At 53.8% G+C, this 22,085-nt stretch overlaps 8 protein-coding genes across 8 annotated transcripts; 3 read left to right on the forward strand and 5 right to left on the reverse strand.

The window, feature by feature from the left end:
- Positions 1 to 2,621: 2,621 nt before the first annotated feature.
- On the reverse strand, positions 2,622 to 7,008 carry CORC01_02415 (SH3 domain-containing protein; the record flags this gene model as incomplete). The annotated part of the gene is made up of 4 exons (XM_022614065.1): positions 2,622 to 4,288; positions 4,345 to 4,419; positions 4,479 to 6,319; positions 6,983 to 7,008. 4 exons carry the CDS (start codon positions 7,006 to 7,008, stop codon positions 2,622 to 2,624), a joined length of 3,609 nt encoding a protein of 1,202 aa, XP_022479277.1.
- A 1,156-nt stretch (positions 7,009 to 8,164) lies between these two features.
- CORC01_02416 (Rtr1/RPAP2 family protein) lies at positions 8,165 to 9,064 on the forward strand (the record flags this gene model as incomplete). Its single annotated transcript, XM_022614066.1, has 1 exon — positions 8,165 to 9,064. One exon carries the CDS (start codon positions 8,165 to 8,167, stop codon positions 9,062 to 9,064), a length of 900 nt encoding a protein of 299 aa, XP_022479278.1.
- A 437-nt stretch (positions 9,065 to 9,501) lies between these two features.
- CORC01_02417 (40S ribosomal protein S17) lies at positions 9,502 to 10,134 on the reverse strand (the record flags this gene model as incomplete). The annotated part of the gene is made up of 3 exons (XM_022614067.1): positions 9,502 to 9,597; positions 9,674 to 9,874; positions 9,988 to 10,134. The coding sequence occupies 3 exons, from the start codon at positions 10,132 to 10,134 to the stop codon at positions 9,502 to 9,504; spliced, it is 444 nt and encodes a 147-aa protein (XP_022479279.1).
- A 725-nt stretch (positions 10,135 to 10,859) lies between these two features.
- Positions 10,860 to 12,236, reverse strand: CORC01_02418 (uncharacterized protein; the record flags this gene model as incomplete). Its single annotated transcript, XM_022614068.1, has 1 exon — positions 10,860 to 12,236. The coding sequence occupies one exon, from the start codon at positions 12,234 to 12,236 to the stop codon at positions 10,860 to 10,862; it is 1,377 nt and encodes a 458-aa protein (XP_022479280.1).
- A 639-nt stretch (positions 12,237 to 12,875) lies between these two features.
- Positions 12,876 to 14,237, forward strand: CORC01_02419 (queuine tRNA-ribosyltransferase; the record flags this gene model as incomplete). The annotated part of the gene is made up of 3 exons (XM_022614069.1): positions 12,876 to 12,938; positions 13,014 to 13,264; positions 13,325 to 14,237. The coding sequence occupies 3 exons, from the start codon at positions 12,876 to 12,878 to the stop codon at positions 14,235 to 14,237; spliced, it is 1,227 nt and encodes a 408-aa protein (XP_022479281.1).
- Positions 14,238 to 14,555: 318 nt separating this feature from the next.
- On the reverse strand, positions 14,556 to 15,465 carry CORC01_02420 (uncharacterized protein; the record flags this gene model as incomplete). The annotated part of the gene is made up of 2 exons (XM_022614070.1): positions 14,556 to 14,930; positions 15,022 to 15,465. 2 exons carry the CDS (start codon positions 15,463 to 15,465, stop codon positions 14,556 to 14,558), a joined length of 819 nt encoding a protein of 272 aa, XP_022479282.1.
- A 2,076-nt stretch (positions 15,466 to 17,541) lies between these two features.
- CORC01_02421 (histone deacetylase) lies at positions 17,542 to 21,341 on the forward strand (the record flags this gene model as incomplete). The annotated part of the gene is made up of 2 exons (XM_022614071.1): positions 17,542 to 20,166; positions 20,220 to 21,341. Coding segments are annotated over 2 exons (3,747 nt in total), but the record flags the coding sequence as incomplete, so codon positions are not given.
- On the reverse strand, positions 17,718 to 18,107 carry CORC01_02422 (uncharacterized protein; the record flags this gene model as incomplete). The annotated part of the gene is made up of 1 exon (XM_022614072.1): positions 17,718 to 18,107. One exon carries the CDS (start codon positions 18,105 to 18,107, stop codon positions 17,718 to 17,720), a length of 390 nt encoding a protein of 129 aa, XP_022479284.1.
- Positions 21,342 to 22,085: the final 744 nt, after the last annotated feature.

Raw genomic sequence — 22,085 nt, forward strand, 5'->3', positions numbered from 1 at the left:
TTTTTAAAAAAAAAGAGCATCGCTTTGGTAGATCTGTCTTGTAACCTCGGGATTCAGCATTTCAAGAAAGGTACTGAAAGCCCAGGTGTTCTAGATGATGCCAGCAAGGACTCCCAAGAAATCTCTCGAGCTCAAAGTCTGTCAGCTGGGCTAGAAAGAGATACAAGCATCATCCATATAGGATCACAGGAGGCTTTGCTTTTTCATGTTCAGTTGTTCTCAATAACCTAAAGCGGGTGGAAGTCTGTTCTGGTATGTATTTCGGATTCCCTAGACATCGACAATTGAGAATGTTGCGCATAGTTAGCGCAGCCTGGAAAATGCAATGACGACCTCTCAAGAGATTTATCGAGTTTAAAGTTCGTTTTGGCTAGTTTTGGACGATGGACGAGGACGGAGAGCATTCATGTGATTATCTAAGATGGCATTGTTTTCATGATGACTACTTTCCCAACAACCTGTGTCCATGAGAACTCCATCTTGGCCGATGCACTCTTTTCCAATCTCCTCGGCTTGAACTTCAAGGAAATTTTGGGAAATCAGGAGTGAGTGGTCTAGAAGACAAAAGCAAGAACAATCTTTCAAGAGATCCATTGAGCTAAAAGCTTGTACCAGCTGGATTTAGATAACACGCCAGAGCATTCGTATGCACACCCAAGGGTATTAGGACGGTGTTATTCTCACATTGAGTACTTTCTCAAAAACCCCGACCCATGAGAAGCCGATGCACTCTTTTCCGTTATCTTGCGCTTCGGCCTTGGAGGAGTACTCCCAAGACATGCCGAGTGAGTGAGTCTGGTCCAGAAGACACAAGTGTGAGCTTCCTGTGTGCACTTGTGTCCTTGTACAAGTCGGTGGCCACCCTCCTTCTCACTCACAACTTTGCGCAATCATAATCGCGCAAACATGTAAGCGGGACGAGGGAGAAGCATCACTTATGCGGTCAAAAGGATGAGGTTTCCACGGCTGCCCATGATGGTGGCCAGCTGGTTTGCCGATGATCTATCACCTATTACTTGCGGGTACTTTACCATCCACCAAGCAGTCACAAAACGCCATCCAAAGCGGGCGGCGTTGGTCCAGGGCAACTGGACGTAAATTCGTACGCAATGCCTTGAATTAAATATATATATATATAAGTTGCTGTACTTTACTAGCTGTGTAAACAAGATCCAGCGTGGTCATGTGCTACTGAGGATAAATAAGAACATTGTTGATTAAGATTGCACTTCACGAACTATATATATGTATATGTATATTTCCAACTCGCGGTAATTCACTTAGTCAAAATATCAAATGCACATATTTCTTCAATAAGACCGTAATGGATACCTATTCTCTTCACTGCCCATACAGACAAAGACGAAGAAGCTCTCAACAATCACCATGATACTTCTCTAAACAAGAAAATTACCTGTCTATTCTCGCTCAGCACTACAATCGCTCGTATTCGTATGACAACACGTGTGTAAGGAAGGAGAAAGCGTCCTAGTGATCCAGCGAAAGGTAAGATTATTAATAGCTACCAGTATACCCAGCTAGCTCATGAACTTATTACCCATTACCTGGGTCCCAAGGCCTTCTCCGCAGTTACGTGAGCTTCTTCGAGCTCGTGGCTTGTGACGTACAGCCAGGCACTCACAAGTCTATACTTCTATCGCTTCCGCTTGACTGAGATGTGAATAAGAACGACAAGGAGCGGAGCTCAGAGCAGCTGGGAGACAACAGGAAAGGAGGACCGAACGCTATGCTCCCAGTCTGCTGGCCTGGACGCATTCTCACAATGGCGTTAAATCTTTTTGAGGGCAAAGGTTTTCCAGGGAAATCTGAGCCTTTTTCAATTTTGGTTCCTTCACTAACTGACATCAATGGTGTAAACAACAGCACTCTGACCTGATCGTTGTCCTCTGCTGCTCGACACTATCGTTCTTCGGTACATGTCACAGCAGTCCCCTTTGCCCTAAATCACAGATGGAAGAATGCCTGGATTTATAACTCAGTGATGGTTCCCTTTCTCAGAGGGAGGAAACTTCATGGCACTTCTACAGAGGGGAAGACAATCAGCCCTGGAACAGAGTCACGAATAATGAGGACCACAACATCTGCATCAGCCCCATCCAAGGCAGTTCAGGACAGGCAAGAATCCTTTGATAGTGGTTCCAGACTGTATATATATAAAAAAATGGAAGAAAAACTGCAAGTGGACGCCTTTGAGAAGCAGATTGAAGCATATTTTTCCATCCTCATCTCCCATATGAGTATCAAACGTTACCGAGCCAGCCCATGTTGAAGCGGAGAAGCACAACCAGAATGACGCCAAATCACGTCAACCAGAGGGTTAGACCAAATAGAATCAATGCGTTGCTACTAGCTACCTAAGGCAAACTATGCTGCGGGCGTATAGCGAATGAATAACACGAGGACGAGCGAGATGAAGAAAGATCCCAGTCTATCTCCCATCCTCTTCTGAACGCGCAATAGATGCATCAGACCGATCCGTCGTAACCGTGGACACCTCCTAGTCGGTGCCTTCGTCGTTGGGGCGAGTAGTCCCTCTTAAGCGAGCTGACTGTCGTCCTTCTTCGCAGCGGCGGCTGCCGTGGAGGCTCCCAGCATGTCCCCTAAGACGGGCTGTTCCACCCCACCCAGCTCCGGGGCATCACCCGCCAAATTTTAACCTCACCACTACGCAAGTCATCCAGCTTGAAGCTCTCGACTTTGTTCTTTTTGCTTTCGCGGCCCTGCTCCCAGGCGCGGACCTTTTTCTTCGTACCATCCCATTCCGACACAACCGCCACGTGGTCGGGCTTGCCAACCTCCATCGAATACTTGGCGTGCATGGGGCCGTGCTTGCCCTGGAACCGAGCGTTTCGAATGGAAATGATATCGCCGGGTCGAATCTGGTCGTTTTGTTGTGTTGAAGCGTTGGCCATGTTGGAGTAGACGAGCGCGCCATAAGCCCTAGTACCAATCGGCGCCAGGGCATCGCTGAACGGCTTCAAGAGCTCGTGGATGAGACTTTGCGGCGTTCCATCGCCAACAACCGTCTCCTTCTTGGAGACGACCGCCTCGGAGATGGGCCTTCCGAAGCGTTCGTAGGATTGCTCAAGCTCATCTTGTCGCAGCGCTCTGGGAGGCGGATCATGTCGTTGATCTAGCTGGACGTCTGCCGCGTTGTTCTGGTCGTATACAACAGTGACGATGGTCTGCGAGTAATCTTGGAAGAGCACATAGATGGTACGTGTAACGTGGGAGCCTGATGTCGAGTCATCTGTCTCGTAGTACAAGTCCTTTCTACCCTGGAACACGGGAGGTACTGTCTTATCCTGACGCCACCATCCACTTTGCTTGGCCAAGTCAACATTGTTAGCGATGAAGCCTGATTCTGTGGACATGGAAGGTCTGTGCGCATCCATAGAGCGCCGTTGAGACATGGAGGCTCGCGATACATCCAGAGACTGGCGAGCTCGGCCACCAGGAGGGGCGGGAGGCGGAGCTCTCGTGTGAGACGGCGATGGCATAGGCGGAGCATCATCCTGGAAGTATCCTTCCTCATCGATCTTCGGGGTTCGCTGAGAGTACGGCAGCTTCGGGGTTGAGTAGTTATAGGGGTCATACTCGTCATCGTCTCTCGCCGGCGGAGGAGGCGGGGGAGCTGTTCGTGGTACATCCACCGAGCGGCGCTTATCAGCAGTCGGCACCGGGGGTGGGGCAGCTCTAGGTGGCGGGCCGGTTGGGATGGGCGGCGGCATGGTCGGTGGTAGGGTCGGAGAAATGGGGGACCTGACTGGTGTGTTGTCGTCGAGGCTCGAGTCCCTCGCGTGAGACTTGAGAGCGTCCTTGTGGGGAACTGACGAGGCAATGTCGGTGTCGTAGTCTCCCTCATACTCGGTAACCTCGTCCTCATCGTCACCTTGTTGAGGAGGTCTGATCGGAGGTGATATAGGTGATGCTACGTGCATGTCCTGCGTCGACTGACGACTCAGAGCGCCACCTGGAGGTGGTGGAGGAGGCGGTCGCGATTGTGCCGTGGGGATGGGAGGCGCCGCTCCAGGGATAGGAGGCGGGACTCTGCTCATCCGCTTGCTTGCAGAGCTGGTGGGAGACGTTGGTGAAAACTCGGAACCAGGGATGGGAGGTGGCGAGCGTGCGGCAGTGGCAACTGGCGGCAGTGGTGGGGGTGCTCGTGCTTCTTCGGCCTTGGGAGTATCGTGGGCACCTCCTGATAGCTCGTCGTCGGACACTGAGCCTTCACTGGGGGATTTGAGCCCAGAAGTAGGGGGCCGAGCTGAACTACTATAAGCCATTGTTTCGATCTGAGCTTACGCAAGGCAGAGAACTCACAATCGATGGGAACAGGCGGCGCTGCGGGCCGGGATCCTGGAACTGGAGGAGCTCCAGAGGGTTCACGGAGAGGAACTTTCTATGGTTAGCAAAGAGAATTGAGATATTCTCGGCAGACGTGTTGAACAACTTACGACTAGGAGGGGGGCTCGTAATGGGCTCGTCTCTGTCATCATCGACCTCAATTGTTCGTGGAGGTGGAGGCGGCGCTCTGGGAGATGTTGGCGGCTCAGGCTCAGTGGCAGCCTCTTCTTGGCGTTTGGGTGCGCTCAGCCCTGGCAATGCCATCATACCCGGCACGGCGACACGGCTAGTAGGTGATGTCTCCTCTTCGTGCTCCTCTGTTGGCGAGGCTTCCACTGGCTTTTCGATTGTCTTCTTCTTCTTTGGAATAGCCGGAGCAGCCATTGGGATTCCAAACATGCCGTGCATTCCCATCCCGCCGCTCATTTTAGCCATTCTGGCTCGAAGCTCCTCCTTTCTGCGGACCTCGGGGTCAACATCGTCCTCGTCTTCTTCATCGTCTTCGCCTTGCTCATCAGCTGGGTCTTCCTCATGTCTTGCCTCAATAGGCGAGGCGACTTGAGGCCGAGGAACAGGCCGGGGAACAGGCCGTGGAGCTGCATCACTGTCATCGCGTTCGGTGAGATCTTCCGGACCCTCTGTAGTGTCACCAGCCCCAGACATGTCCGCTTCATTACCGTCATGGTAGCTCTCGGTAACAGGGCCCTTGGAAGACTTTCGTCTAGGTGGGGGTGGCATACGCGCTGAATCTATCGAACTTCGGCCCGCCACCTCCTCCGCATCGGCCTCGGGTGCAGGAGCAGGAGCAGCGCCGGCATCCTCAGGACCCTCCTGGCTGTCGGTGCGCTTCTTGGTTGGTGGTCGTGCAGCCTTCTTCTTCGCAGCGGCCTCGGCGTTACGCTGTGCTTGTTCTTGTTGCTGTCTTTGAAGAAGTGCAATGCGCTCCTTCAGGGTGGTCGGCTTCGGCACATCTTCGCCCTCTTCGCCGGAGGGACCAGGAACTATGCCAGCCTTCTCAGCGCTCTCCTGGGCTTCTGCCTCTCTTTCCAAAATTTCCGGGTCCTCGTCCCTTCGATAAACCTTTGCGATCGGTGCCTGTGTAGGTGGGGGAACGTATGCATTGCGGCTTGGAGGAGGAGCCACGAAGGGCTTCTTGATGTGATAGGAACCTTGGGCCAGCCCGCTCGGCTTAAAGGGCGTAATGGGAGCGGCCGAGGCCTTGTTGAATGCAGCGATGCGATCCTTGAAAGCATTGCTGGACGGTTTGGGCGGTGGTCCGGGCTTCGATGAAGCAGGCGCTGCCTTGGCGATGGGAGGCGATGTAGCTGCGGGGGACTCAGTCTTGGGAGCCGGAGAAACCGGGGTCGGTTCGGGGATTGGCTCAGGTGCCTTCACAGGCTCGGGCTCGGGAGCTGCGGGTGCTTCGAGCGAGGCAGATACAGCAGCAGCGGGGGGCGGCGCGGGTTTCTCGACCTCATTGTGAGCTTCTTGGGCGGGCTTAAGCTCGGATTGAGGAGCTGGGGCGGCCGCCTCCGAAACGGGGGACGTTACCTCGGCCTCTTTCTTGGTTCGGGTTCTCGTTGGGCGAGGCGGGGCCTGGGGTTCGAATTTCTCGACGAAATTGCGAGGAAAGATTCCTTCGTGCTTGGCGCCAGAGTCGTCAACGTACTCGCCGGTGAACCAGTCAGCATCCTCCTCGTCCGTCACGGTGATGATGACGCCGGCGGGGAACTGGAGGTCATCCTCGTGGGGCGAGGAGTATTCGAACAGGGCCTTGACCCTGAAAGGGGCGGTCGACATGGCCGGCAGTGGTCGGGATAGTCCGTCGCTTTCGTCAATATCGTCGTAGTTGTCGATTTGGCTTGTCGTCGGTGTGTTTGTGGGATGCGAACACCTGGACGGTCGAAAGAGGAGTTGGGTGCCGCAGGTCAGAGCGACCGACGCTGGAGCTCTATAGTGTGGGGCAACGGAATCGGAACGTCGTCAGCAGCTTAGACCTTGCGTGGGCTGTTGGTTGCAGCAGCAGCTACGACCGGAAGCGAAAGCACGGAGGTCAGATTCGGGTAGGAGCAACAGCAACAACGGCAGCGATGTGCGAAACGAGCCCGTGAGAGTAGAAAATTATGACAAGGTGGACGGTGACGGTGTTGTTGAGCGGGTTGCGACTGCGCTGGCGATTTCTCAAACTGATCGAGGGGGAGGAAGGGGGGGGAGCGGTCGGAGAAGGAGGCTGTGAGGAAGGGACGGACGGGGGTGGAGGGATCTACAAGTTGGCGTGTCGACGTCAGCGCATGAACTTGTAACTCTCTTAGTTCAATGTGTCGGGGCAATTGGGGGCCCTGCCTGGGAAGTCTGCACTATGCGAACACAAGAGTCATGTATGCAGCCCCAGACACCCCGTTGACAAATGCCTTCTCTTTTCTCGTGTGTTTTTGTCTACGAATACCTCGAGGTACCGTGCCTTGGCTTAAGTTTTGGGGTTGGCTTGGATGTGGTGCATATTGGGTACTCTGGAGCCGCAATGCGCGACGCGGGTGAGATGAGCATTTCGGGTAGGGTGCGTCTGCCTGGACACAGTGCAACCCTGGATTTGAGTACACTTTACTATGCTTACCTAGTTTTCATGTCCCTCTTTTGCATGGATGACTGCTGTGTTCTTGTCTCTTTCGTCGCTGTTGCATTGGATCGTCTCTGTCCCCCGGTGACATATTCCCATCAAACATCCACAGGTAGGCGATGCCACACGGGTGCTAAGGGCAGGGGTTCACCACAGCGGTCATCCAAAGACCGGCCAGAGAAGTCTATCGCATCTCATTTGTCGCCTGCGCCTGCATTCTGCGCTTCGGTCGACTTCCTCAGAAAATTGTCGCAAAGTTGGGACTGCATCACCGATTGCTGCAACACTTCACATTGCTATACCTTGATGCTACGCAATACCCTTTGGAAGTTTCATAGGAGCAATATCTACCTGACCTAGATTCTACATCGATGAACGGGAGCAACGGCAAGACCAACGCACATCAGGCGCATGTGGCAAGGCCAGCTGGTACCTCACGGAGCTCGTGGTTGGCTGGACAAGGTTGTGTCAGGAAGCAGACCAAGGTAAAGGAAACAGCTAGGTTAGGCACCTAACTTCCATAGGTAGCTACTGTATGGTGAGGTCAAGAGAGTGCATTGCTGGATGAACTGAAGGAGCTTGGAAAAGTCATTCGACCGTGGCGCAGGGCAGCCCGGTGTCAACACGAGGTCACCAGTCAAACCAACCCAGTGTTGGAGATGAGAGCGGACGGAAGATGCGCTACGTTTCTTCAGCCGCCTGAGCCAATCGAACCCCCCCCGAGAGTCCAGTCGAGGGGCAAAGGCGGGCATGGGAGCAATGGAGGGGAAGCAAAAAACGGAGTCACGGCCGTCCAAGCCACCCGAGCACCCCGAGCCACATCTCGCCAGCAAAGCGCCTGGAAGCGTGGTCCTGCTGGGAAGTGTGGGGTGTATCCGTAGTGTCGGCAACAACACCGCGGCATCGAACATTCTCCAATTGCTTAACAATTTTCATATACTCCCATCTCCAACCACTTCTCACCACCTCCCTCAACGCCCCATTTCAGCCTGTCTCGCGCGTGTAACCACGACAACATCTCCCATCCGCTCAACATATACTCAATGTTCAAAGGCTTTTTGATCTTTGATAGCCGAGTTCCGAGTTCCCACCGGAGGACATCCGACGACGTGCTGCGCATTAGCTAAGCCTACAGTCTTTCCCTCTCACGGCAAGCACACTCATACAACAACTTCTACCATGGCCACCGATACCCGGCCATTGAAGGGTATCCTCAAGAAGACAGCAACCGGAGCCTCCACCTCCGGCAGCGGAGCCGCCAACGCTGTCCTCAACCCCCGAAAACAAGACCCGCGCGAAATCGCACTCCAGCACGCCCGCATCATCCAGCAGCGCAAGGACCTCGAACTCCAGATCCTCGAGAGCCTGGCTGAGCTCTCAGAGTACCCCACCGAGCGCGGCAGCAGAACCTTCTCCGCCGCGAAACCCTCCCCGCGCGACGTCGCCGACTTTAAGGCCAGTATCCGTCTCTTCCAGCCCTCTGACTACGACGACCTCGTCGAGGAGCGCAATGTCAACGGCCTGTGCGGGTACACCCTCTGCGCGCAGCCGAAACCAATCGCCTCCAAAGGCGGCGAGTGGAGGCTCGTCAACTTTGGCAAGGCCGACTTTGATATCGTTAACCGCAAGGAGTCGGAGAAGTGGTGCTCTAAGGACTGCCAGCGTAGGGCGATGTACATCAAGGTGCAGCTCAACGAGACGGCTGCGTGGGAGCGGGCTGGCTTGCCGGATATCGAGATTGAACTGTACGGAGAGGTAGAGGCAAGGCAGGAGGACCCTGCGATACAAGCCACGCGCGAGCTCACAAGTTCGAAGTTGGAAGACGGTAGGAGGGCGGCTGACGAGTATGCTACTCTCGCCCTGGAGAGAGGAGAGACGCGGGGGTCGGGCCAACCTGGCAAGTCATTTACACTTGCAATTAGGGAGAGGGAGGTCAAGCCGCCAACAGACCACGGGGTGTTTGGAGATCCAGATGACGCTCACTTGCTTGTTGAGGGTTATAGGCCAGGAGCTGGCAAGGCGCAAGCAATTGCTGAAGCCTCCCAGGCTGAAGCAGAACTTGACCGCGACAACGCATAATGTAGGTTTTACTAGGAGTGGGATAGTAGGCATTCGGAGCGTGGAACAGCTCATTCAGGCTTCGCAGTGACCGGTTGCTCTATATAGATTTGATACCCAGAAAGGCACACCGGTTCCGATTTAAGGTACTTCACGTAACGGTGACGTGAGCAACGCCAAGTTTTGACTACTCGGGATAACGCTCGGTCGAACTTCGAGGTCAGAGGGACAGTATCACGGTGTGCGGAAAGAAAGAATTGGCAGTCGAGCGTCATCTCCGGAATTACCCTAGAGAATCGGCGACACCTTGTGTGGGAAAACAGAACTTTTCTTTGGAAGTTCTAGTGTGAACTCACTACCGTCCATAAGACGCCTGTAGCAATGTGTATCATCATATGCCGTTGCCGTAAGTCCGTAAAAACCACCCAATTTTCCTATCCACAATCGACGACAAAAATTTAGTCGCGGCGAGGGGGGCGGCCACCGAAGCGACCACCACGCTCCTGGACCTGGGTCTGGCCGACGGGGGTGACGTTGACGGGGATAGCATCGAACTGTGAAGCGCATCATGGTCAGCATGGTCGTGCTCTTCGGGAGGGATAGGTGTAGAGTCAAGGGGAGGGAACGTACGCCGAGGTGCTTGAGCAGGTCCTTGGTCTCGACGTCGACCTCGAGCTGGCCGCTCTCGGTGTTCTGAGTGAAGTCGAGGGCGGAGACCTCGGGGACGAACTGATCCTTGCGCTCACGCTCCTCCTCCTGAAGCTTGAAGGAGATACCGCGGACGGGACCACGCTGGATACGCTTCATCAAGTGGGTGGTGTAGCCAGCAATCTGCAATTCACTCCGACGTCAGCAAATTTGCTCTCTTTTCTCAATGCAGTCTCTTCCTGTTCGACCGATTTCGAAAACGCTCGCTCATTCGTGTCTGGTGGAATTTTGCTGACCTTGTTGCGGAGGCGCTTGGAGGCGATGATGGCGATCTCATCGCAGATGCGCTTGTTGGTCTCGAAGTCCAGGGTGAGTCTGGGGTAGTACCGCTCAATGATGACCTTGGCGGACTTCTTGACGGTCTTGGTGCGAACGCGACCCATTTTGGCGGTACTGACTCAAAGGAGGGGGGGTGTTTGGCTGGAAGAGGGAGTTGGTCGGTTAGTGAGGCTGTCGTGGTGTTCGCAATAAGTCCGCTCGGCAGATGCAATTTTGATATGTTTGACAAATTTTAGGGCCGTGATGTGGGGCGTGCAAATTCTCGTGCACGAGCCATGGGGCAGGATTTGGTAAGTACACGTGATCTCGCAGTGCCGCAGACCCAATCGGACCCAGATCGGGTTAGGTGATGCCTTGGAGCCGCCACGGGTCTTGGAGCCACCACGGGTGCACCCAAAGCATCTCACCCCGTATCGACTTAAACGTCCTGCCACTACCGTGTAGACAATTATATCATGCTAGAGGTTCTGAGAATTCCTAGATAGGGTCGGACCCTCTTCTTCTCTTGAGATTAAATGCCTTTAGGAACGAAGACATTTCCTAATCTCTCACTGACGGCCAACTACACCTAGCTCTCGTACCAATCTAGAGCCCAGTTCAATAGCATGATACTTACATTCCATAGTCTTGCCCCCCAGTAATCACATTTAGTCAAGGAAGTGTCGAAACTCAGTTTGTATTCTTCTTATTTTACAATACCATACATAGTACACTCGGCACACTTGGCACAAAGATGTATGCTGCCAGACAGCTCCATGCTCTGCTGTCCGAGGCTCATTTGCGCCTAGTCTTGTGAAGAAAAGCGCTTTCAACGCCATCATCACTATCCTCAAGAGTCAAGGCCGTAGCTCCTGGAGCTACCAACAGCGTTGATACCAGGTTTTTGGTTGTTCACCTGCACATTTCGGATGAATGTTCTGCGGGAGGGTGCGGGTGCTTCTGGTTCAGTCTTGTCATTGTAGATCTTGGCCTTTCCTACCAACTCCTTCAGAATGAGCTGAGCCTCTTCATTGGCCTCACCGACCGTGATTTGGACACCACCAGCCGAGTCAATGCGAGCCGAGGTAGGCGAAACATAGGCCTTGGCGCCTCCCTTGATATCAGGGTCGAACGTGACAACACCAGCCACCTTGTTGTGGCGTCCAACAAAAGCTCTGTGGTTGAACGCTGTGTCACCCTGGGGAACATCCGTGATGAAGCCTCCGACACCCAACTTTGCGTTGTTTGTTCCTGATCTCGGGGAAACGATTCGTGCCAAAACGGGGGTCTGGTGCGCCTGAGGGCCGTATACCGGGTGGTTCTCTGCAAAGTTAGATGTGCGGAGGTATGAGATACCGCCCGATGGGTGAGAAGCCGGCGGACCATGCTCGGCGTACATGCTGGGGCGCTTGGTCTTCTCGGTCGTCTTGTTGAATTCGGTCAAGGAACTGGGCGGGTTCAGGGGAGCGAGGTCCAGGAACTCGCTGACAAGCGAATACAATGTGATGCGGTCGTTACGCAACTTGCGAATGTACTCTGTGAGTTGCTCCTTCGTGACCTCGCCAGCCAGAATGCGTTTAGGCTGGGCTTCTCCAGCCTCCAAGGATTTTTGATGCTGTTTGGTGGTTTCGTCGGACGCGATGCGCTCCCGCAAGAAGCCGCGGAACAATCGTCGCTTGTTGCGGACGGCCCTGCGCAGGTACTCGTTGAATTCGCCCTCGGTAAGACCGGCCAGCCAAGGGCCTTTAAACTTCCACCTCTTATCTTCGTTCTCGCGGCCAGGCTCAATTGTCGTAAAGTCGCCATCTTCTTCGAAAACGGATTTCGCTCCGATGTGAACACCACCAAGACGTGACCGGTTGGAGCCAGGTAGTGAGACGGGTAGGTTGAGCTCGTGGAACTTCTGAAGAGATAAGGTGTGGTCTGCGGCGGAGGTGTAATCGGTGACATTCTCAAAGCAGTCAATATCCTTGATACGGACAACGGGAGTTGATGACTTGGTCGTAGATCGAAGAGGTAGAGATCGTTTGAAGCCCCAGTCACCGAGGACTCTCGAGGATTCGGTCGTGGTGATGGATTGGTACGTGGGATAAGGCGCGGTCGCCGTCGGGGATGCATATCGAGCGATCGCAGCGGCTTGGCCTCCGGGTTGAGGAAGCGGGTTGGGGACAGAGAACATCCGAGATGATCTCAGGAGCGCCCCTCCGGGCGACATTCGGGCAGACATGGCGGCTGTCGAAGCTCTCTGATGAGCTTGGTCGTCCTCAGTCGTATGTATCGCTGTATGATGACCAGAGTGCAGCGTCGCGTGAGAAATTTCAATTGGAGTACGGAAGAAGCCGGTGACATCTGATTGGGTGAGAGCTACCCCTGTCGTCTCTACTGCTCCTCACCACCACCACCACCACCTGGAGTGTTTCTACCTTCCATCTGTCACTTGATCTAAGCCCAAGGTATTTCAGGTATAAGAAGACTCTTGCTCGAAAGGCTCAGGTGTGATTGTATGAAAGATGGCGAGAAAACCTTGGGAAGATGGGGAAATCAGTTACTTTGCAATTGTAAAACTAAAATCCGAATGTGACGAAATTTTTAAGAGATTCTCTTCTCAAATTAGAAGCACTACCGGTAGGCGCCTAAGTAAGGTACCAAAGGTACCTCAATGTTCGGATCAAACCGCTCAAGGAACAGTCGGGGGGGAGTGACACTCAACGGCCCCACCAACGCCGGTGGGAAAGCGCATCGTCTAGCGGCTCGAATTTGGAGAATTGCATTTTACCAACTCGCACTCAGCCCTCTTCCTTTTCCTCCCACATTGAAAACCAGCAGCCTGTGGACTGCGCGATCGCCCATGTGGATAGCCAAAAGGATGGCATCAACCAACATCGGGTCCTCGCCCGCTCTCACTTTCGAGCTCGTCGCTCGTTGTTCAGTAAGTCAACCCCGCCTCGTGATTGACTCACGGTCTTCAGGCCATTCTGGTTCGCATACTGACGATTTAGGCTAGACAACGAGAGCCCGCGCATCCGTCCTGACGCTTCCTCATGGCCTGGTCCAGCTTCCGATGTTCATGCCCGTCGCAACGCAAGCTTCGCTCAAAGGCTTGACTCCCGAACAGCTCGAGGAGACGGGCTGCCGTCTGTGCCTGAACAACACTTACCACCTGGGTCTGAAGCCTGGCCAAGATGTACTGGACAAAATCGGCGGCGCGCACAAGCTCCAAGGATGGAAACATAATCTTTTGACAGATAGTGGAGGGTACATATACTCATAGCTGAAGTGCGGGGTTTTTTATCGAGATGCTGACGGTATCTATAGCTTTCAGATGGTCAGTCTCCTCAAGTTAGCCAAAATCACTGAAGAGGGTGTGCGCTTCCTCAGCCCCCATGACGGCTCGCCCATGCTTCTAACTCCAGAACATTCCATGTCTCTGCAGAATTCGATCGGCAGCGACATTATGATGCAGCTCGACGACGTGCTCGTCACGACATCCCCCGATGCAGCCCGTATGCGTGAGGCCATGGAGCGTAGTGTAAGATGGCTGGATCGGTGCATCGCGGCGCACAAGAACCCGAACACACAGAATCTCTTCTGCATCATTCAGGGCGGTCTTGACCTTGAAATGCGACGGGAGTGCACAAGGGAGATGTTGGCGCGCGATACTCCGGGCATTGCCATTGGTGGTTTGAGTGGCGGCGAAGCCAAGACGGATTACTGCCGTGTTGTCGAGACTTGTACGGAGCTGCTACCGGATCTTAAGCCTCGATATGTCATGGGCATCGGATACCCTGAGGACCTGGTTGTGAGCGTCGCATTGGGGGCGGACATGTTCGATTGTGTCTGGCCTACGCGGACGGCCCGCTTCGGCAACGCAATCACGAAGCACGGCGTACTGAACATTCGCAACTGGCGATTTGAGAACGACTTCGGCCCTATTGAGGAAGGATGTGGCTGTATATGTTGCCGGAAGAGCGAGGGTGGCCTGGGCATAACCAGAGCTTTCATCAACCACAATGCGGGCAAGGAAACTGTGGCCGCTCACTTGCTGAGCATACACAACGTCTGGTATCAGCTGAATCTCATGAGAGAGATCCGGCAAGCTGTCATCGAAGACAGGTACCCTGCTTATATCAGGCAATTTTTCGGTAATCTCTACGACGATAAGTCAAAGTACCCAGAGTGGGCTGTGGTGTCTCTGAAAAGAGTCGGGGTTGATTTAATAAACGAGTAAATGCACAGCTGTCACGGAGGATATATCACCTTGAAGATTGTGAAGATCAACGAGACACTGGTGAACTTTTCCTATGAATCACTGCTGAATGAAGCTACCCGGAACCTGCCGATGCTCGCAAAGTATGTCTCTTTCCATGTTATTGTCTCCTTCATTAAGAGTCGAAACATACAAAAAGCCGGTTCTGTACAAAAGCAGGCACAAACACCATCACTGATGGAAACTTGTGGCGCTGATTGAAAACTCTATAGTTCAATAAGTAGTGATTTGCTCACTAAGAGTTTGACCGAGCTAAGCTTGGCTGGCCGAACTGCCATCTCACTCCGAGCGCCTGTGGGATTCGTTTTCCTCTTCAATAGAGACTTCCGTATTTTCGCCAAGAGTGGCATCTTCTCTGTGCAGACGGGGTATAGTCCGGCCTCTCTCTTGAGCATACGGTTCCATATTTCCGCCAACTGCAGCATCTTGTCTGCGCCGACGGGGTTGCTCTATGCCCTCGTCGTTGTGCTCGTGACTTCCTTTCTGCCGAAGCACCACCATTATTGGGAGGTAAGGCAATACGTCATACAGCGTGTCCCCACCGGGCAATGAACGTGGTACAATGCGGCCGAACAAGCATCTCAGAGACGAACGAATGCAGTCGGCCTCTACACAGGTCTCATTACTATGTTGTTGAATGGAAGCCGGCGCGTCCTAGGCGTGGAGTCAGTATCAACAATGCAAGCATAGCAGTGCGAAATCAAGAAGAGAGTGGAAGATGTACAGGCAAGAATGGGATACATACACCTTCAGGCTGGTGGACCTGGTCGTGGAGTTCCCGGTGCCCAAATTTAAGTAGCTTGAACCCCTGCCCCGAGTCGATAGAATGCTTGTTATTGAAGGCTTCAATTGTCGCCTCCAGGGAGTCCGGCTGACATTCCCGGGAGATCTCCTGTATCGTTTTAAGATGAAGAACAACGTCCACCCTTGGGGTGTTCTCATTCTCTGGGAGCTTTTTTCGCAAGTAATCGAGAGCAGGTTCAAGCACATGCAGAGTATGGGGTTTCAAAGTCTCGTCGATTTCGTCTATAAGCCGGAAACCAGCTGCGTCTTCCCCTGTGGTCTTCTTGTCCGACTCCTCCTTTCGCAGGGACTCGTCTTCCACCAATTGGCAGCATTTTGCAACCTGGAGCGTTTCGTCGGCTGTGAGGATGGTAGGGTCCTGTGGCTGCTGTGCTGGTTGAGACATGTAGTGTGTTGTTGGTGAAGTTCTCGAAGTCTGAAATCCTCCACGGTCGTTTTTCGCTCAGTACTTTCCTCGGTCGTGTTCGTGCTGGGATGCGTGCGCAACGAGGGACGAGGGTGAGCGATGCAGGAGTTCTTCTTATCTTGTTCGCTGTCTTTGTTCTTGAATAGAGACCGTAATTGTGCTGAGATATGTGTGCAACGAGGAAGGAGGGTGAGTGATGCAGGAGTTCTATCTATCTTGCTCGCTGGCTATGATCTTGAATAGAGACCTTCTTTAACAAAAAGCAATTTGACGCCGATACATGGTGATGTCTAAGGTTAATCCGAATCCCAGGCGCATCATAGTGGAGTCATGATGTTTGCTTCTCTAATAGGACACACAGTTTCCATTCACCTACATTAGAGATCTTCCACCAAGTTGAACCTCAAATCCTAATACGCTGTGGCGGTGAATCACTTGACGTCGGAACTTTGTTACAGCTGCGTGACAAAGGTGATATTCGTGGCTTGGATGGGCCATCTCTGTTCAATCATGACACGGATCGAGAGGTAGGCGGATGCATCTTTGTCCTGTTTTGACAGCCGTCACGGCTGCTGACGCAGCTTGCACGATGTCCTGCATCGCAGTGGCTGAACGTATTAGACAGTTCATGCTAGAGGCAGAAGAGGCAGAAGAGGCAGACGATGCAGACAATGTAGCAGAAGAGTGCCACATCCTCTGTAAATGTCTACTGTTGAGAATGGCCCATTAGAAGTTTCTTCATTGGCCAAGATATCTGGAAAGCTGGTGTCTGACTTCCAATCGAGCTGAGGCGGTGTAATTTTTCTCTCTTTCTCACCGTTTCAACACCTTATTCCTCTTCGGAGAACGCAATAGTAATAGATTTAGACGAAATGACGAATGGCAGTAGCGGACGCCGCTTCTGTTGGTTTCTCTGCGGCAAGTGGGTTCAGCTTGGTGAACCAGGGACAGCGGCTCGAGTTGAGCCATGCTCGAAGTAAAAGAGACAGGCCAAGGGTAAGGCTAACGATACACGGACTGAGGGTGTCTAAAAGAACGATGGCAAAGTGTCATGACTTCGAAGTATCAAGTCAGCAGGTAGGCAAGAGACAGGGCAGGTCGAGGCTCTTAGTTCCTTCATCTATCCAAAGGGAACAGCAAGGCACAATCGACAGAGTGGATTGAAAAGAGCAAATGGCAATGTCTGGATTTGTAGAGAATGCTCGGTGGTAACAGTGGAATGTCTCAATAATACCGACCATGGAACCAAACATAAGTCTTAGCGTCCTTTGCCCTGTCAGTCTCGGTTCCAAGCAACTGGGTCCTCCTATGCTGCTCCAATAGCGCATAAGTGGGCAGTCAAACCGTTGATGACAACCCCCCCCCCTCTCCAGTGCGGCAGTGTCCGGATCGCCTCCTCTTATTCATTGAGTTTTTCAAATACACTTATTCGGTAACGATATGATGGCCGTGCCAATTCTGGTAGGGATAAAGGACGGAGGTCTCGTCGATAGAGTGCAACAAACCTGGGGCTGTTGTGACGCCTCGACTCACCAGCACTTGTTGTAATGTCCCGGAAGCGCACGATAGCCTTCCAGGCTACCGTATGCACGAAGCCCACACCATCTCGCGATCACGGCTTGAAGAACTTTCGCTGATAAAATTTCCTCAGGAGGTGCTCATATAACGTATCAAAACAATGTAGAATCGATACAGAATATTTATTATGGATGCTGGGTTGGTCTCATTCGTAGGTCGCAGACGAAGCTCTTGAAGAAAGAGGCGTTGGATGGAGGTGAACCGTTGACTCTGGACGTTGCATTGCACGAGGGACTGACGATCGTGGCCCCCACATGGCGCCGTCTGAACCCCCACTTAAATCGGTAGCGCCTGCACCTCTCTCAGCCCAAGCGGGATCAGGCGGATTGCCCCGCGCATCCCCTATTTGTTGATCTCCACGTGATCGCATTTATGCACCTTACCAACCTTACCGTAACTACTTTATGACGCGTGTTTTGTACACAGAGCAGACGCGACTGTGACGATGTGCTGGCGGGCGGTCAACTAATACCTGTGGAGAGTCCCCTGCCCACCACTTACCCTGACGCCAGCTGCAAGTCGTCAGAAGCAGCAACACACCAAACTCACCCGAAATCTCACTTTCGACACTTTCGAGACAGTTTTTCGCTTCCATCTTCTCATACTTTTCTTTTCCCTGACCATTTTCTACACCTGAGACACCAGGCGGGGTTTCATGGGTCTTGCGCCTCTGCCATGGCCTCTCCATTCGACAGAGCGCCATCGCGGCGCCCGTCACTGCTGAATACATCCTCCCATGACGGGGACAAGGAACTGGCGCATTCGCTCAAGCAGCTGTCTCTGTCGACCTCGCCCCGGGCTTCGAGCGCTCTGTCCCCGATGATGCCAGCCGTAAATCGAACTTCTCCGGCGCCAGGTCCCCGAGTTCCATCTCGGAGCCCCTCCTTTGCGAGGGAGCTTTCCCGGTCCCGGTCCTCGACTCCGACGCTGCAGCGATCCTCGACGCCGACGCTCCAGCGCAAGACTTCCACGAGTTCCTTGCACTCCGTGAATGGCTCTTCAAGTCGAACGCCCAGCCGAGCGCCTTCGAGGCGAACTAGCATGGCGCATGCCTCTTCTCCGGTCTCCAAATCCCCTTTGCGACCGAGTCCCCCTGAGTACATCAAGCCTGCGCCTACTGCTAACATGGTTGCCCGCGACTATTTCAAGACCGAACTGGAGGTTCACCATTCGCCAACTTCAACTCAAGCAACTGAGGCTCTCGTCATCCTTCACGATGCCTGCTACGGGCACCGCTTCTCCCGACCCAAGACTTCTAAAGGTGCCCTCAGCACCATCGTTGAGCGGCCTGAGAGAATCAAGGCCGGCGTGTTGGGGGTTGCGATGGCCTATGTGCGACTCGGCGAACGGCACTGCGATGGTGCATATGCGCTACATCCAAGTCTGGATCCCTCCTCCATCCCGACGATTCCGTTCCGTATCTACAAGACGGAACGGAAACTGCCCCTGACATCGGCGGCTGTCACTAACGTCCACGGCACAAAGTGGATGGAGGAGCTTAAAATGATGTGCGAAGTAGCAGAGACGAAATTGGCGACAGGTGGGAAGGAGCTTCAACGTCCGGAATTGAACAGGGGCTCAGACGGACCGCCTGCAAAATTCCACGAGGGCGACCTCTATCTTTGCGCAGAATCGCTCGAGGCCTTTGAGGGTGCCCTGGGCGCCGTCTGCGAAGCCGTAGACCGAGTCTTCACCTCCGGTCCTCGACGGGCCTTTGTGGCTGTACGCCCACCAGGGCATCACTGCTCAGCTTCTTACCCGTCAGGGTTTTGCTGGGTCAACAACATTCACGTCGGAATCATGCATGGCATTCTGAACCACGGTCTGACCCATGCGGCTATCATCGATTTCGACCTCCATCACGGAGACGGCTCCCAGGCAATTACTTGGGCGCATAACTCACGAGGAGTGAATGCGGCCAAGAACACGGCAGCTTGGAAAAAGGCGTCCATCGGCTATTTCAGTCTGCATGATATTAACTCGTATCCCTGTGAATGGGGTGATGAGGAGAAGGTCAAGAACGCCAGCCTATGTATTGACAATGCCCACGGTCAAAACATCTACAACGTTCACCTGGAGTCTTATGATTCCGAGAAGGAGTTCTGGGACCTTTACGAATCTAGATACTCCGTTATTCTGGAAAAGACGCGCAAATACCTGAAAATTCAGGCAGCTCGTCTCCGCGCTCTTAATCTGCCTCCAAAGGCGGCAATCTTTTTCTCTGCGGGATTCGATGCTAGTGAATGGGAGACAAAGGGTATGCAACGTCATAATGTGAACGTTCCTACGGAGTTTTACGCCCGTATTGCTCAAGATGTCGTGAAGCTTGCTGCGGAGCAAGGATTGGGAGTAGATGGGAGGGTCATCAGCGTGCTCGAGGGCGGCTATAGTGATCGAGCTCTTTACTCTGGCATTTTCAGCCATCTGAGCGGACTTGCAGGAAATCAGGCACCGGAAGAGCCAACCCGGGGCCGCTCTTCACTCGGCGACGAAATGGCAGGCCAGATTGCAGCAAACACTACTGGCGAGCCATCCCTACACCCTTACAAACCGTCATGGTGGTCGAGCTCCGAACTTGATGAGCTTGAAGTTGCGATGGGCAACAGACCAGCTAGCCCCAAGATGATACGACATTCCACTCCGCCCACATACTCAACTCCCACACAGGCCTCGATTGGTAAGTCCATAGATCCTGCGAGGATGAGGCGGATGGCTTCCGGCTTGTCGAATGGAATGCCTTATTCGCGTCCAACAACACCACCACCCCCTGATGTGCCATGGACCATAGCAGCTCAGGAGCTCAGCAGGTTGCTTATCCCGTCGGACCGCCAGGTCGACAGTTGCAAACCTGAAGACTTGAATGCGGAGGCAACGAGGGCCCGGAGAGACCGGCAGTCGATTCTGAACCCTGATCTTGTGCCGCCGGCACCTGCTCCTGCGCCTGCGCCCGCTCCAGCAAGCAGGCCGACCTCGCGGATGTCTCTGAGGGAACGCAAACCAGTGAGGCCTGGCCTGTACGTCGACGCCGACGAAGACGATGATAAGCAGGCAAAGAATCGGCGGAGAACGGTCGCGGGTCCGGCGGCGCTGTCGTCAGAGAAGGTTGGTCACTTCTGCCAGGATATTAAATGGGCTCGAACTGACATGACCCCCAGGCAACGGCCCGAGGCATACCCTTTGACACAAATGGAGCAGCGAAGCGACCCGGTCGACGCCTTAGCGGTGTGTCTGCTGTGGCTGCGAATGTTCCGCACCCAGATTTGGAGAGCGATGGTGTTTCAGCCCAGCGTCCCGAGACTTCTATGAGTGTGCGACCAGACACGGCACTGAGCTTCAGAACTCAGAGCGTTACATCTTTGAATGTCAAGAAGACGAGGGCTCCTGCGGTCAAGAAGGATGCCCCGAAGACCACGAAAATCGTGAAGAAGCCTGCCGCAACAGCGAAGCCATCCCCTCCCCAGCAGACTCAACCATCTCAGCCGCTTCAAAGAAAGCCGAGCCCGGCCGCCGCGTCGGATGACGATATGGACAAGCTCACTGCTGGCATGAAGAAGGTCAAGATCAACCTGATTACGAAGACGCAGAAAGAAGAGCGTGCCAAGGCGGCTCAAGCCGCTCAGGTCAAAACTGCCACGCCGCCCGCTACTGAAGAAGCCAAGGCAGGATTCCCATTCGAAGCTCAGAAAGTATCCTCGCAAGTGGCATCTCCGATCGTCACTCCTCCGCAAGACGAGGCTTTCGCCACACCGCCGACGCAACCTCCTGTCTTCAAAGACCCATCACCGCCTGCAGCCCCGGAAGGACGGCCCGAAGTCTCAACTCCGGTAACCGAGCCGATGCCTCTCGCCGCAACCCCTGACCCGCGTTTAGTGGAGCTCCCTGCCAGCTCACCCGCCGCCATGTCGCCGATCGTTGCGACGCCTTCGGGCTCAGACGTGTTCATCAACTATCAACCGGAGGGACCACCGCCCGTCTCCGTAACGCCACAAGAACCCCTGAAGTGGATGCCGCCCAACACTAATACGCCGGTCAAAGCCTCTCCGTCTAAGCCATCATCGGCCAAGTTGTCGTCAGCTAAACCCTCACCTGTTAAGAAGTCTCCGGTAAAAATGATGCGAGCCGATCTTCCTGTTTTCACCTCGACGTCTGCCATTCCCTTTGCGCCACCAGGGATGAACGCCCCGCCCAAGGCCAAACAAGAGCCGGTCGCGAAGAGCGATCCGGAGGAGCCGGCGAAATTGACTTGGGACATCCCAGAAACCCCGCAGAGGCAATAGTGCACCGTCCTACGTACAGACCAAGAAGTTGAGGCGGAAGCGCTGGTATAGAATTGGGTTCTCACAATCCTCAAAAAGTTGTTTATTTCTTGTGTCTTCTTCACCTAATGCTTCTGCGCAAAGCTTTTTCTTCTGCGAACCTGGCCTTGTGGGTCATAAGCTTGGAGTACGCCGTCTTGATACCCTCCTGTCCGATTTAATTTTTTTTTGTTATCTTTCTATCTCGATTACCACAGCCCTCTTTTCTTGTACCTAAGTATGTACTTCAAATTGCCATTGAAGCAATTGGAGATTTCTTCGACGTTTAAGGCATGGTCGGTCAAATCGTTCGCCGTGACATGGTTCCGGGATCTCAGGTAACCTCGTGGGCGTCCGCGGACGCGGGGGAGCTTGGCACGCGGAGACTCGATACGGTGGGAGTACCGGTATGCGCGTCAACGTGGACGGATCAACGTCAGCGATTTGCTGCGGCCACCCGTCGGGCCCCGAAATTTTCTTTGGTGGGGAACCCGCTGTAGCGCCTGTTTGACGGTTGCGCATCCCGAGTCGTGCGCTCGCGCTGAGGGCCGACCCTCTTATCTTTCAGTGATCGGAGATACTCGAGTCTTGTTACACAGATTTGTCTAAAACACCTCTTTCCATCTCAGGCTCCTGTATGAATCGCATCTTCAACGGATATTGAATCTGCGCGACGTGGCTTATTCGCGACCTTCACTTGCTGCCTTGTAGAATACGTCACCAGCG

This window comes from Colletotrichum orchidophilum, assembly GCF_001831195.1.
Source record: "Colletotrichum orchidophilum strain IMI 309357 chromosome Unknown Scaffold_14.1, whole genome shotgun sequence".
Taxonomy (NCBI): Eukaryota; Fungi; Ascomycota; class Sordariomycetes; order Glomerellales; family Glomerellaceae; genus Colletotrichum; species Colletotrichum orchidophilum.